At 53.4% G+C, this 15,401-nt stretch overlaps 1 protein-coding gene across 1 annotated transcript in view; it reads right to left on the bottom strand.

Moving 5' to 3' along the window:
- The window catches only part of ZFHX3 (zinc finger homeobox 3), a 91,827-nt gene extending 80,658 nt beyond the window's left edge, over window positions 1–11,169 (bottom strand). The window contains 2 exon segments of the mRNA XM_025192233.1: window positions 4,778–5,009; window positions 11,032–11,169. Of these exon segments, the coding sequence (XP_025048018.1) occupies window positions 4,778–5,009; window positions 11,032–11,169 (370 nt within the window).
- Between the last annotated feature and the right edge of the window lie 4,232 nt (window positions 11,170–15,401).

The raw sequence follows: 15,401 nt of genomic DNA on the forward strand, positions 1-15,401 counted from the left end.
CCTGACCACAGTGGACCCAGAATGAAGTAACGAAGTGGACCCCCACAGGGACTATACCTGCATGCTCTGGGGCGAGAGCTGGCAAGGGGAAACTGGTTGTGGGAACAAGACTGCCAGACTGGAAGAAAGGCCTGTTCTGAACCAAACCCTACGTGCCCACGCCTCTCACACGCAGACCAGTCAAACCTCCGCGCCAGCACTGAAACGAGCCACGCAGGCTGGAGAATACACTGCGTATACACCAGTAGCTCCTCAAAGACACCGGGCTTGGTGCACCGAGACAGCAGGAAGTCTGCCCCAAAGAGCAAACGCTTCAAGGGAGAGAGAACAACTGGGAGCCCCGGACTTCGCTCCCTGCTCGTCCCTGCCCAAGCACACAAATCCCGTCCCTTCTCTGGCTGCACATTCATATATCCGATTCTGAACCAGAACCACCGGAGGCTTTGCTTCACAAGGAGACTCACAATGGTGCTCTGGCTCCCAAGACAGATCTAGAAACTCCCTGCCCGCAACATTCACGCACCAACAGCCGCCAGGAATAGGAGTGCATTTCCTTTCCCCCTCTGCCACCACGTCAGCCCCCAGATACCCGAACCACTGCCACCCCATCCATCCCCGCAGTCCGACCCTCAGAGGCAAGTTCAGTGCAAGGCCCATCAGCGCAGCTTGGAGCATCCCATTACTACAGCTCAAAGGCGGCAAAGCCTCGCAGGGCTGAGACAGCCCAACACCGATAGCCAGAACGCGCGCACACCAGGCAGAGCTGCCGACTGCTGAAGTCTATTAATAGGGATACTTGGAGAAGAGGGACGAGGTTCAGGCTGCACTAGCATGCACCGGAGGTCAGCATCGTTATCCATGTTTGCAAGGCCCACTTGGAGCTGAAACAACGCGGCAGAGCAGTGGAAGAGCCGGAGCAGAAGCCAAGCTGCTCGAGTCCGGGTCCAGGGCTCTTAGGCTACCCTGGGGGAGATTCCTTGTTAGTAGTTACGCAGTTTGTGCTGACGACTCGCTCAGTGCTGAAGGATGCCAAGAACAGCTTCTGCCATGGGTGGATTCAGGATCACGGTGGTGCCCCACGTCAGCGCTGTGGCATACCTCCAGCGAGGAAAGCCCTACCCCTCCCTCCCTCCGCCTGCTGCAGAACCGAGGGGGAAGGCAGAAGGGGTGAGCAAACAGCAGCAGCTTGGGCGCTGCATGCAAGCTGGGGCCCTGGGCAGACCCCATGCCAGCCAGGATTTAGCGTGGGGGGCTCTACAGGGATCTGGCAGGAAATCAGAGAGCTAAGCTGGAGATGACGAAGCGGGATCCACTCGGGGAAGTCCAGTATCAGCCTGTGCTCATAAGCGAAAGTAGCATCTAAGGCAGGGTGTCAAACATCTGGCCCTGCAGGCCAATGAGGGGTGCAGGGCCAGCCCGCAGGCAGAACAGACCCAGAGACAGCCCCATGCCCCGGACCCAGCGCGCAGGGTCGGTGCAGGCAGCTCGCGCAGTGCGCACCCCAGACCAGCCCGACGCGCTGCACGCAGCACGGGCCGGCCCCAGTCGGGTCCGGTGCAGAGCCACCCTAGGCTGCGCACTGCATGAGATGCCCATGACAGACCGGCCCTGCATGCTGGCTCTGGGGGATGGAGCTCGTCTGTGGGCCTGATCCAGCCTGGATGTGAAGCCAGCATGCAGGACCAGTCCAGCGGGGTGAAGCATGCAGCGCATGCCCCTAACCAGCCCCCTATGCTGTGTGCAGTCTGTGTACCCAGTACAGCCCCACATGTCACGTGGAACCTGAAGTTTCAGTGCATGTGGCACGTGGCACCTGTACCCGGCCTGCCCTGCATGCTGGCTCCAGCACTCGGCGACGGCCTGTGGGTCCAAACCAGCATGAAGGGTAGGCCAGCATGGGTGTCACGTGCTGTGCGCGCCCTAGACCAGCCCCCTACGCTCCGTGCAGCACGCAGGGTCAGATCCAGCCTGCAGGCCATATCTTTAACACCCTGGATGTAAAGCACAAATAACTAACAAGAGAGAAAGAAATGAATAAAGCTGAAGACAACTGAGCAACGATAGCACGCATCAAACTAATCGTGAACATGTACTGCAATGGACTGGTGCTGGAAACCCTTTTGACAGAGACTTGTCAGACCAGGGAGGCACGTTCTGCACAGGAGGCATGTGAGATACAGCCCGTTCGAGCTGCCACGGCCAGTACAAGACGATCCGTTGGGCTGTGCAATCACCTCCGCAGGCAGCCCTGGGAGATCAGCAGGTGCATCGCTGGAAGTGCAACTGGACACAACACTGGTGTAAACGCTGCAAGGAACAGCTCGGGCACAGGCTAGATGGGACCCTGCAGAGGTACTTGGTCTCGAAACTTCTAGGAACTAAAACAAGAGCAACTGATACACCAGCCACCCCCCGCCTGAGAGGATAAAGCTTCTCCTCTACCTGCCTTCTCGCATGGGTGGGCTGAAATCTGCTTAAAAACTAAGTGTAACATCCCAGCTAGGGACTGGCAAAGCAGACAGTGCTCTCTTTTGAATCTTTATTAAGCTAAGAGGTTTCTTTCCTGCCTTTTTTAACCTCAGGAGAGCTAAACATTTTTGTACGAGGCAGGGATTTCTTGTGATACCTCTTACTAGACCAACTGTGCAGCTGAGAGAGGTGTTAAATGCTTTCAGTGCCGTTCTGCAGGTTACCAAACCCCAAAGTCACTGATGCCTGAAAAACCTGTCCAACAGCTCTCCCAACCGCACAGTCGGTCCAGGACAAGGCATCACAACCCCCCTTGCCTCTTGTGCACTTCCTGGACCATCACGGCTACAAGACTCCAGCCCTGCTACAGGAGCGCGCCTGTCACTGTTGTTCTCCTGGTTGAGGGTGGCTCATGTGGACGAGGCCACAAACCGGGGTGAAGCTCTATCAGACGGGTTTGAAAGGGTGCCTTTCCTTCCAGTGCTGTACACACACACACACTCTCAAATCTTCAGCTGTCCCTTCCCCTCTCAGCTCATCGGGTTCCACCTCTGCAGCGTTTGTGACGGCATAATCCTGACAGATCTCCAGTTACTCATAAAGCCTTCGAGGAAAAAAGTGATAAGACCTGCCTGAATTTTGAAACTGAGAGAAACAGAAATATGTTTTCTAAAATAAGATTTTCCAGCCTCTTTCTGGTAGAAGAGGGCACCCAGCCAATTTTTCTCTCTTCACATTTCACTGCTAGAAGAACGCACAGATACCACAGTATTTACAGGTCCATAAACTACAAACCAGAGCAGATTTTTTCGACACTGCAAGGGCCTCTTTTGGCTACAGTTACATCCAGTCCTCCAGCAATTCTGCGGCACAGAGGAGATGCGAGTGCAACTGGCCCCTGCGAGCCGCGGCACCCGCAGAGGATCTTCCCAGGCGAGGAGGGATGACTCCATGCCTCCTGCCTCCATGAAATGCAAGCCCACAGACCTGCCTCTCAGATGGAGCGCGTGGGCTTAATTGGACTCTAATGAGCTGATGTCTTTGACTTCACTTTTAAAACAATCTCAGTTCCTCGTGGAGCAAGATGCATTTCAGCAACTGAATCCTCCATCCACCAACACTGGTGCAAGATCTGCACTTTTATCTCCATCCACACAACGTTTTCACCCAGGGACTGCCCTCCCGTCTCAACTGCTGCAACCCGGGCCCTGCTCCCTGCCCCGTCACAACGACTGCACCGTGCCTGGAGCCGGGCAGGAATCCACCCCCACAAAACGGCTTCGTTGGAGGACCCGGCGGTGCTCCAGAACTGAAGCCGTTTGGGGAATATTATCAATGTCAGCAAAACTTCCACTGGGGAAGCACAGGAGGGCTTTTCTATCAGAGCACAAGTGAGCAGGCAATGTTTAGCTGCCTCTCTCATTTCCTAGGTGACTGCCTTAATGACCTGGCTTCTGGGGTGTTCATTTATTTTTCCAGGAGATATTTTGCCATGTCTTGGCTCTGTTCCAAAAGGGGAATGACAATGAATTTTGAAACCTCTCTTTTTTCTGCCCCCAGGAAACCAAATTCCTGTTTTCTGGGCAGCCTAACCACCCGCTCTGGGAATCCCGTCTTCAAGCCCCTCCTCTATCCAGTCCCAATTTGTCTGCTCCGTTCTTCCCGCATCACCCGAGTGCTTCCTCCTTCCCCTGCGCTATGAACTATGCCAGCCTTGGCTGCTGCTTGCCAAAGTCTGGCATAAACGTCTCCATGTTTTCCCATCCAGCCCCTTAAGGAACATTTTTCCTGAAGTCACGCTATTTGTAGGAAATCAGTCGGTGATTGCATGGGGGCACAGGAGGCTACCTGGCCCTAGCCACATAGATTGGTATTTCTCTGATAACATGTAAAGGGCCCATCCATTACAGTTGCTTGAATTGATTGCGTCTTAGCCTCCCCTCCATCTCCAGCAGTCTTAGCCACCGGTCCGCAGACACTCACGTACGCAGGTAACTTCACACGCGTAATCACTCCCATTGACTGGGCTACTCTCATGCTTACGACCCCCTAAATTCAGGGCCTTTGACTGGGAGCTCCTTGAGGCAAAGATTATCTTCTCAGATGGGCACGCACAGCGCCTTGCACTAAGGACCCCTGCTCCGTGCTATACACATGTAAAAATATCGCTGCTCTAGGGGAAGGGAGACCGTGACAAGAAAAGTCGGGAGCTCGTCATGAAGTTTTGTGTACAAGTCACATACCAATGGTCATATAATGGTCAACTGCGACAGCCAACTTCTTTTCACGTTAGAAAAGTGCTACTCACCAGCATCAGCTGTTGGACACTTCCGAATGGTGAAGATCTGCCCCAAGTCTTCCTCTTCCTCAGGGAGGCCCTTCTGGAGGCGCTGCAGTTTGCGCAGACTCTCGCTCCGCTGATGTTTCATGGAGCGCACGTGCTGGATGAGGTTCAGTTTGGCCTTGGTGGAGTAGTTGCAGAGGACACAGTGATAATAGCAGCTTTCACCCTCGACCCCACTCTCATGATGCTGAAGGTGCTGTGAAGAACAAAGCGGAGACGTACATGATAAAGTCAAAGTTGTCTACACCCCTTCCCCAGCCTCTAAGGTTACAGCACGGCAAGCTACGGAAAGGTGACTTGGACCTCAACGCCAGGAAAAATACTGAACAAAATCCAAGTGCAAGATCAAGATGTTCCTCGGGTGGTTACTGTGACGGTACCACGAGCAGGAATTTACCTGGCACCACTGTACTGACCGACAGCAACTTACAGAGAGACGGGGCTGCGTCCGGAAAGAGGAATGATCAATGTGGGCAAGGCACGGTGCCGTGTCTTCTGAAAGGGCCGACCGCGCTCAGCGCCGTACAAGAGACGGCCCAGGCCCCAAATGCCGGAGTTTGTAACTGAAGAGCGCGGACAAAACCCTTCAGCTCCAAGTGGGCCCGGAGACCCGGAAGGAGCAAACATCCCAAAGTTTCTTTTTAAAGTGAACGGGCCTGCAGAAGGACTCGAAGGAGGTGGGTTATCAGTTTGCAGGTCTGGTGGGAAAAAGTCATTTGATGGGGTGGGTGTGAACCAAAGGAAAGTCAGTCTTTTGCTGCAGTGAGGACTCTGGGGAGTAAAGACAGCGGAGGAGAAGTTTTCAGCCCCTCAGCTACTGAATCCCCCTTACACACAGACACAGACACAGACCACCCTGACAGCCCTCAGAAAGACCCTTTATAAAGTCAACCCGCACCTCTCATGAAAAGGTGCTGCACAAGCCTTCAATAACTCGCTGCCTGTCAGAGTCCATTATTGCCGGCAGAAATATGAAATCGGGGAACTGAGCTGCTCAAAGACGTGCAGCTGAAGTGAGAAACCTAATATCACCCTCTACCCTGCGGGGCATCGAGTGCCTCCATGCTGTGCCCCCTCCCCGAGCCCTTGCTACGCGGTCGAGCCTGGAAGGGTTGAAGGCTGTGCTTGAAGGTGGTTTGATGGCCCAGGAACACCGTGCGTCAAGCGGAGGACAGGAGCAATGGAGCGTATAAATACACAGGCCCTCGCAGGCGAAGGGGAGCACTGTGCCTCACCACTCCTCTCCCACAGCTGACACCTTGCAGGAGGCCACGTGCATTTTGCCTGTCATATGAGAGGAAGAGAGGAGAGAAAGAAGAAGGGGGAAAAGTGAGAAATACGGGAAGGTTGAAACCTATGGGCTTCCCCATCCCGCGGAAACAGAACTTCCAACTCTTTTGCCCTCCGCGAAGCAGCCAGGGAGGCAGCACATGCTGCTCCTGCACCGGCTCCAACAACCGAGCCAGAAAGACGGACGTCCTTTTTTACTGGAAGAATCCACTGTTAAACACGGCTTGCACCCTACGAACGGCAAGACTCCGGCTCCGCAGAGCTGCTGCCAACGCCGCGCAGACAGAAGTACACGAGATAAACACTCAGCAAAAACTAAGGATGGAACAGGAGCAACCTCTTGGTCATCCGAGGAAACCCGTCGAATCTCTGGCACAGAGACCCAGCAGATCATGCTGGCACAAGGGGCCAACTGTTATCTGCCATGTCGCTGGGATTCCCACTGGCTGGAGTGAAACAGAAGTTGAAAGACAGGCGTGAACGCGCTCTCCCAGCTGCGCAGAGCATGCAGCGAGCCCTGCTTTGCGTGGATACAGCTCAGGCTGCTTCCTGAAAGGCCACGGCAGCACGGCAGATTCCCACGGCAGGTAGTGCACGGGGACAGAGGGACGCAGCCGGAGGCCGAGGATGAACTCCCAGCCCGTGGCACTGGACTGCAGCACCTGCCCCCCAGCACCAGCCCCCGCTACATGCTTGGAAGTGCTCATCTCGCCGCAGCACCCAACACCACCTCATCACCGGCACAGACCCCTGGGCACTGCGTCTTGCGCACTGTGGCTTGGGTGAACTGAAGCGCGTTCACTTTGGTCGCATGCTCAAAGCTCCAGCCACTAAGTGTTGCCGACCGAGGGCCCAAAGGCACAGGAGATCTCTCCGAGCCAAGCACTGTTCAAGAAGCAGGACGGGAACGGGAGCTGCTGCTGCTGCTTTCATCTGGAAGAGGTCGGGAAAGGAACACGCTCATCCCGGTGCTGCTAATCAGAAGAGCCTCTTCTGAAATCACGATCTATTTAATTAAATTTGTAAGACCCACCAAAGACACTTGTGCCACTGCTGCCCTCAAAGGATCTTACTGTTGCTTTCTCTCTGGGGAGACCTTTACTTCTCCCGCCCGCGCTCTCATTTCTGCTCTGTTCGTGCACTAGCGTAAGCTTTTGCCAAAAAAAGACGAAAGAAAAGCCAAGACTGATGGAAGGAAATGGGGACGTCACAGTGTTGTGCTCAGCTCAACCAGCCCAGTCCACGCGCTCTGCCGACTCAGGTCTCACGTGGGCAAGAGTTCGGGACTGTGGCAAAAGCACTCATCTCCCCAAGGGCAGTAACTGCTGGCAGAAGCCTCCCAAGTCCTGAGCAAACACAGGGAGCCCAGGAAAGAGATGCAGCACTTCCAAACCAGATCAGATGCAAGGACCACTTGCATCCTGCCTCCTCAAGCAGCCTGTACCGCAAGGTGCAAGAAACCCCGAGCAGGCACCTATGGAAAACCTCGACCGTGCGGGAATTTCCTTTTGCACCGCCTGCTCGAGGCTACCTCCCGCCAGGCGGTAATACAACCGACACCCGGTTCAGGGGAGGTCATCCACGAGGCATTTCCCAATCTGGGGTGCTGCACGCACGGTTTAAGGGAAGATTTGAGAGTGAGCTCTCTGATAACCACAGGAACAAGTCTCACTGCTCTGATTCAAGGCAGACTTCAGGAAACCATTTATTTTAAGCAACTTTGTACATCTCTGTCTGCTGCAGGGCTGGTCCCTTCCCTCCCATCCCAGGGATGTAGGTGCAGGCAGGATCCCTCCCTCTTAGGTCACAACGCGCACACAGCCCAATGCCTAGACGGCCAATCAGTCTGGCATGGACGTGGCAGTGATGTCACACTTACAGTACTGTGATTTTACTGCAGAAGTACACTAGGGGAAAAGCAGGCAAGCACATCACTCCGGCAATTATTGGCCGGCGCATTACTGAGAATGATGAAACACAGGACAGGTAAGTGTAGTTATAGTCCATCATGCTGTAAAGCTTTCCCCAGCAGAGAATTCCCCTCCTTGCACAAACACACATTCAAAATACTAAACAAGAACGCTCATTAGAAGAAAATTCAACTTGAAAATCAAAAGAATATATTGTTCCTCAGGAAAACCAACCAGCTCCTGTCAGACAGCATTGATCTCTGCAAATCAGGAGGGGGTACTCGCCCCTTCCAACAATAGGAAACTTCTAACATCTGGTTCTTCACGCATGGAATGCAAAATATCGATCCGGTTCAGTCCGGGCTCCACTCGAGAGCAGGCACCGGCAGAAGCACTTTCTGATAGAAACCAGAAGGCTCGCAAGTGAAGCTTCCCAGGGGAAAAGGCCCGCGACTGTGCACACACTAACCACCCCGTGACACACACTGCTCACACCACCTCTCTCAGCCTACACACAATTCAAAATCAAGTCTGCGCCTCCTCTGCTTGAGGAGCACGCTGGGTCTGGTTGCAGCGTTCCTGTCGGTCCCTAGCGGAGAAGGTGCTCGGGGAAGGAGCGTAATGCTGAAGGTGTCCCGTGTCATTTATTTGCAGGTGCTTTTGGTACTAGAAAAATTCTGAAGCCCTCAATTAAATACCCCTCCTCTGAAACACTCTCCCCAACATCTTCGCCACGCAATGTGCGCCCTCCCTATACGTGATTTGCCTATTAGCAGTTTATGAGAAAAGCTACTTACAAAAATGAAGATCCCAAGCTCACAAAAGCAGGTTCCTACTACGTTATTTTATCCTCACCTCTGCAAACATGCACCACTATCCTGATCCACAGAAAAGGCTGGGTCAGGGGTGGGACATGGATGGGATGATCTCCTTTAGACAAACTTTGTATGAAAATTAGACTGTGGAAGAATCTACCGTTACCATCTCCTTGGACGTCAGAAGTGGAAGTCTGCTAGGACAGAAAGATACCGTCACGGCAGCTCCAAGTCACAGACCGTAGTAAAGCTGTGACCCCCAATCACTGAGCCTGCCCATTACTTTTCAAGATTTGCGTTTAAGGAAAAAACAGACAAACACAAACTGGAAATCAGGAAAGAGTTGAGGGCTTACTTCCACAGTTTCATACCAAAATATCCCAACTAACTTTGCCCCAAAGAGCTGTCACAGCATGGCCTCTCAGACGGATTAAAAAATAATATTATGAGTTGCTTTCTAAAGGACTGGGTTAAGGAAGCTGGCATGCACATTGCCTTAACCCCACTGACCACAGCAGTGCATAGCGCACATTGCAGAACGGGGCAGAGATGCTTGTCCTAGGCGCGGCGCGGCGCGGCGCGGCGCACACAACAGCAGCAGACGTGAACCTGCAGCCTGTGGGCACGGGGTAGGCCGAGGGAGGGAGCCGGGATATCGCACACAAGCGCCGCGACCGGCAGGAAGACGGCAGGCGGGCAGGGAGCACCTAGGGTCTGGACGCAGGCAGGCCCGGGGCCAGCGCACAAGGGCAGCAGCAGTTGCCTTTGAACTGTGACCTGGGGACAAGCCAGGAATGACACAAATGTAGCAGAACTGCTCAAACGTAACCCTGGATGAAACAGTGTTAAAGTTGGGGCAGTTCTGCTACATTTGTGTCATTCCCACCTTGCTCAAGGTAACAATTAGAGCACATTAGAACAACAGGTATTTACAGCCCACGATACGGACATGGAGAGGAGGGATAACTCTGTACTCCGTACCTTCCTCTGCCCTTGCCTCTCTTTACCCTTCTGTTTGGCTAGTCACCTCCTAACAAATCTCACCCCCAAGACTTTCTAATCATCATCATCATCATGACATTCTCATTAATTAGCTGAAGACATGCAGATTAAATGAATGTACTGCAAGGCAGATCCAGAAATGGCTGGATCATCGTGCTCAGTGAGTAGTCCTCAACGGCTCAATGTCTAGATGCAAGCAGGTTTCAAGCGGGGTTCATGAGGGGTCCGTCCTGGGTCTGGTTTTGTTTAACTTCTTCATTAATGATTTGGACAACAGGACTGAGTGCATGCTAATTTGTGGATAACACCACGGTGGGTGGGTGTTGTTGATGCTCTGGAAGGCAGCGCGAGGACCCAGAATGACCTGGGTGAACTGGAGAAATGGTCCCAAAATCAATCAGATGAAATGCAACAAGGATAACTGCGAAGTCCTGCGACTGGAACAGAATAACTGCATGCACAAATAGAAACTGGGGAATAAGTGGCCAGGCTGCAGTACTAGAGAGAAGGAATTGGGGATTACAGCGGAGCAGAGACCGAACTTGAGTCGACAGTGTGCTCTTGTCGCAAAAAAGCCAACAGCGTATTCAGCTGTATTAACAGGAGTGTCACTTGCAAGTAAAGGGAAGGGATTCTTCCACGCTATTCGGCACTGGGGAGGCCTCACCTGGGGTACTGTGTTCAGTTTTGAGCCCTGCTTCACAAAGGATGCAGACAGATTGAAAAGCCCAGCAGAGAGTGACAAAAATGATCAGTCTGGAAAACATGACTTAGGAAAGGCTGAAAAAGCTAAGCGTATTTAGTTTGGAGAAGAAGCAGCTGATGGGGGGTTTGATACCCCTCCAAATCCCTGAAGGCTGATTACAGGAAGGATGCAGATGAGCTTCTCTCTGCGGCCACAGGGGACAGGACTAGGAGCAATGGCCTCCAACTGCGGCAAAGGAGAGTTGGGTTGGTTGCGAGGGGGACCCTTCCCGCTAGGAGCGGGGCGAAGCAGTGGCAGAGGCTCCCTCCATCCCAGGACACCGCCACGAGCAGGCTGGACGGACACCTGGCTGGGATGGCCGAGTCAGGGATTCCCTTCCAGCCCCGCTCTCCTCCGATGCTACCAGCCTAAATGGGACCACTTTAGTCGACTCCGGTGTACACAATCAGGATGATGCACCGTGATGCTCCACCACTGAAGTGTGCCCCCTCTTACCGTAACCAGGAAGAACTGCAGTCCTTCCTTCTCACCGCACACGATGCAGTTTAAATTGGCAGAGGCCTCACAGAAATAAATGAATACACACACATAGAGAGCTTTGCACACAGAGGGCACTAGCTGAGTGAACATCATCTTGCATCTTCCAGTGAATGGAAGATTACGTCCAAAGAAGGGGCTTTACTCTTTTTTTTTTTTTTTTTTTTTTAAGTCTTAGGCAGTGGTTTCGCCTAGGATGTCTTGCAACAGAAGGGAATAAAGGCACCTTTTCCATCTCAGAGGGTATTCACAAGCATCAGATTCAATATAAAGGAGTGGGTGCTGTTAAAACATGTCTATTAATAAAAGATGTTAAAAAGACTGAGCAAAGGAGGCTAGCAGAGGGCGAGCAGAGTAGCTGAACGGTGGTGGCGAACGGCACTCGGTCAGCCCTCAGAGTTCGCAGCAACCTCTACCCTACAGGTATTTCTGTGCTGCCAAATCCCCGGCAGAGAGGGGACTACAGGCAAATCCACGAACGCAGGCCATTTTAAAAGCCCTTGTACACACGTGCTCATCCACTGGCAAATGTTCCCCACTTAGCATGTCAGGGGGTACACATGCCAGTCTCAGCCCCTCCCTTCCGCCCCAAGCGGGAAAGGTTTGCATGCGAAGTCCCCGGCCAGGGCAGCACCGTGGCACTAATTGAAAGGGGGTATCCCTCCCCCAGCTCCGTCAGGCTAATGTGTCAGATGCCCAATCATACATGGACATCTCAAAACACAAGCCTTCAAAAAATGAAACCAAAGACCAACAGAGACCCCCCAGAACAAAACCACTCAACAAAACCCTGGACCCACCGAGAGCGGAAGAAAGACGGCAGATTCCCAAATACACTTCTCTGAGCTTTATTTCTGCTTCAGTACTACAGGGCTGCGCGGGGCCAGGGAGGAAAGAATTTGGCTTTTTAAGTCCAAGCTTCGCAGTGAATCCAGCAGACGGGTCTGGCGGGACAAGCGCCCCAACCAGGATTCTGCTTTCCCTGGCTGTAACTGCACACACTCACCCCCAGCCGGAGGCCGGGATCCACGTGTGCAGAATAATAGTGCCACAGGAAGGAATCAGGGTCTGGCACAAAAGTCTCACAAACCCCGCGAGCTCCCCCAGTGCAGTTCTGATCCCCTGCGCTGCACCAGATCAATCATGCAACCTCCTCACACAAGAATTTGGATCGCTAATGAAAGGCATGTGGAGCAGCTGTCTGATGCTGGCCTCTTCCAAGCGCTCCATAAAAGTCCGAGCTGGCTCGATTCATCTTGCTCTCCTCTCGCACCTGCAGCCCACGCTGGAATTTCCTGGAGCCGTCCGCGAGGCTGGGGAGGCAGCACGCAGCGAGAGCACGTGCTCTCTTCCCAGCACCGAGAGGGCGGCTTGCCTGTCCAGACCTCTGCGAGGAGGAAGGACTGCTTTTCACCGCAGCAGGCTCAGAAGAGGAACTTCCACACTCTTCAAATTTCCTCTCCTGTCCCTAAACTGCTCACTGCTCTGGGAGCGCAGACCCACACCCTCGCCTCGGAAACCTTCAGCCTCTGGCACTACGCAGCACACGGGACGGCAGGGGTGGTTCCTGCCCGGCTCGCAGCCGTGCACATGCCGTAGTAAGTCCAGACCCGCTGCCCCACACTCTCCCGCAGTCCAGGGTCACCGTCCTCTGAACACCCAGGCATCCTTCAGCCAGCATTTTCTCCCCAGACTCAGATGTTCCCTAATGTGCCATCACTAACCATTTAAAAATGGTATTTTTAAACAAGAAATGTGGCTCTTATCTGCCTTTTAGGTTTTGAGCTTTGTCTCTGTTTTCCTCTGTAGCTATGGGGTCTACCAATTTACCTTTTTTCCACCCAAAGACACCTACATTTTTGATGCAACTGCATGACTGAGATGAGGAGCCAGTGGCTCGACGGGAGGCCCTCCGCAGACCCTCTGGCCTGGATTCCAGCCACTTGTTCCCGAGGAAGCCTCTCCCACGCTTTCATCCCGATCAGAGCCAACCAAATCCATCCAGCAGCCCGACGTGGCAGGAATCACGATGTACCCTCCTACCGGTATCAAACCCCTAAAACCCTGTCAATGGCCCTCGCATGGGGATGGCGACAGACACAGGAGCAGCAAAAGTGAGCTCTCTTTCCCAGACAGACTCAGAAGCACTCACTGAACCGCCCCATCGGTCCTTGTTTGTGACTTGGAGCAGGCCAAATTCACCCGTGCTTTCAATCAGCCCTGCTCGCCCGCGGACCTCTAGCACGTGTTTTACTGAAACTCAGTGCGGGGACCACCACCGTGCACAGGCGCTCCTGGAAGAGAGCAAGGAAGGCAGGTTTCCTCTCTAAGGCCGGGAACAAGACGGAGGGCGACCAGGGCAGAGGCGTTTTCTCCGATGATCGTGAGCCGGCACTTGCGGTGAAGGGAAGACAACAATCCCGCTGGCGGCTCTCGAATGCTTTTGGGATGCCCCATAAACAACCCAGACAAACACCCAGCAGACTGGGTTTTGCTCCCCCACCCCTTTAAGTCTCATTAAAAGCCAATATTGTTCAGCTTAAAGATGGAGAGCTCAGCATGGATTTTACTGAACGTTAAATCAACCAGCAAGCGTAGCCAGCAAACTCTGTGGCACTTTAACTTTAAATAATGCAATAATTATTGAATTTCCTTTTTATAACCGAAGTGCTGGAATGTAAACAATGGGGCTGTAATTGCAGGAAGGGGGGATCAATAGAGGCAATCGTTTTCAGCCATGTTAATTGTAAATACAATTGCTCCAAGATGTCAGCCTTGTTCTTCTCGCTCCCAGAATCATCCTAACGGATGACAGAGTCCAACTTTCCCATTACAGCTGTTCGTTCCTTTAAGAGGTTCTCAATCAGGTCTGATCAATCTGTCAAGATAATGCATGGAGTAAGTAAGACTCTTCCAAACACAAGCTTCCAATCAATAGCCTGGACCAGCTTAATGAGGAGGGGCTAAAGCCCAGAGGGAGGCAACAGCCCTAGCTTTCGCCTGTCTTTGGCAGGCTGGCTTCTTCACATGGCCCTGCTAAACGGATCAGCTCTTAACGAGGACATTGTTTATGCAGGCTCCAGTGAGCAGCAACCTTCCCCGGTCCCCGGGGACAGATGGACACACAACAACATAGATTAACAGAAAACAAGATGGGGCCAAATTAGGTTTAACTTGGACTTCCCCCTCTCTCCTTTTCTTAATTGTGCAGGCGGCCTGAGAGCACTAATTAATCATTCATTACAGGAGATTCGGATCTGTGAAAGACTCTGCATGCTCATTAAATGTGTAAAAGCATCACTAGGATCCCTCCCACCTACTTCTTCAAGAACAAAGTCCACTGGAAAACCTCTTGCCTGCCCAACTCGACCCGACAGCCATTTCCTCGCACCGAGCAGCCGTGGGCAGACGGGAGGCAGCGCCGTGCTCCAGGGCAGCGGAGCCAGCAGCTCGGCGCCGGGCGGTGGCAGGAGCCGCATTCCTCCACCTGCGAACTGTCCCGGGCCTCGAAGCATTGCTGAGGGCCCAGCCCACAGCCCACGATCCAGGCGTGTTTGGTAGTGCGCTCACAACCCAAGCGAAGGGCAGGTGAAGGAGCTCTGTGCAGGTGCCAAGTAGCTTGCAGCCGCGGCCCTTTGCTCCTCCACAGCCCCACGGGCAGACCCGCGGCCATGCTGGGGCAACTCCTTCCCAGATCCGAGAGCTTTCCAGTTCCCTTCTGCCTGCAACAGCTTCTCGAGACGGCCTGAGAGGCACGTGCTTCAGTACCTGCTCAGGTAAGTCCAGGAATATGTTACCGCAATTAGTAAGCTCCATAACGAGTAGATGGGACGACACAACCCCAGGTGACGACGTGTCCTACTGTCACCACACAGGCAGCTCCAGCCTGTTCCGGCCAGCGTTGTGCTCAAATCTCAACATCTCTCTCTTTCGTGAAGTCACCTCTGTCCCAGCCTTCGTTGCACTCTCTTCAAACCCCAACATGTAAACGATACAAAGCACAGGACCAACGTTTTAACTATCTCTTGGGACCTTCCTCTCTTCCCTGTTGCTGGCCATCCTTACGTATGCGTCTACAACGACCACGTATTATGCCGCAGCAGCGGTGGAGCGCCGAGGCGGACGCGGGGGCACATCTTGCACACAGGTTGAGGCAAAGAGCCCTTTGTGCTCGGCGGTCTGGTTCTCCCACGACTCTGCCCCCTCTGCTCAGGACGACCAGCTCCAAGCACCCAAAAGTCGACTGCGAAGCCCGCGAAGAAATCACGCTGGGCTGACGGTTATTAAACTTTAGGGGGAAAAGTTCAGACTTTTGAAAATCGGTCTTC

This window comes from Alligator sinensis, unplaced genomic scaffold, assembly GCF_000455745.1.
Source record: "Alligator sinensis unplaced genomic scaffold, ASM45574v1 scaffold1060_1, whole genome shotgun sequence".
In the NCBI taxonomy this organism is placed as follows: Eukaryota; Metazoa; Chordata; order Crocodylia; family Alligatoridae; genus Alligator; species Alligator sinensis.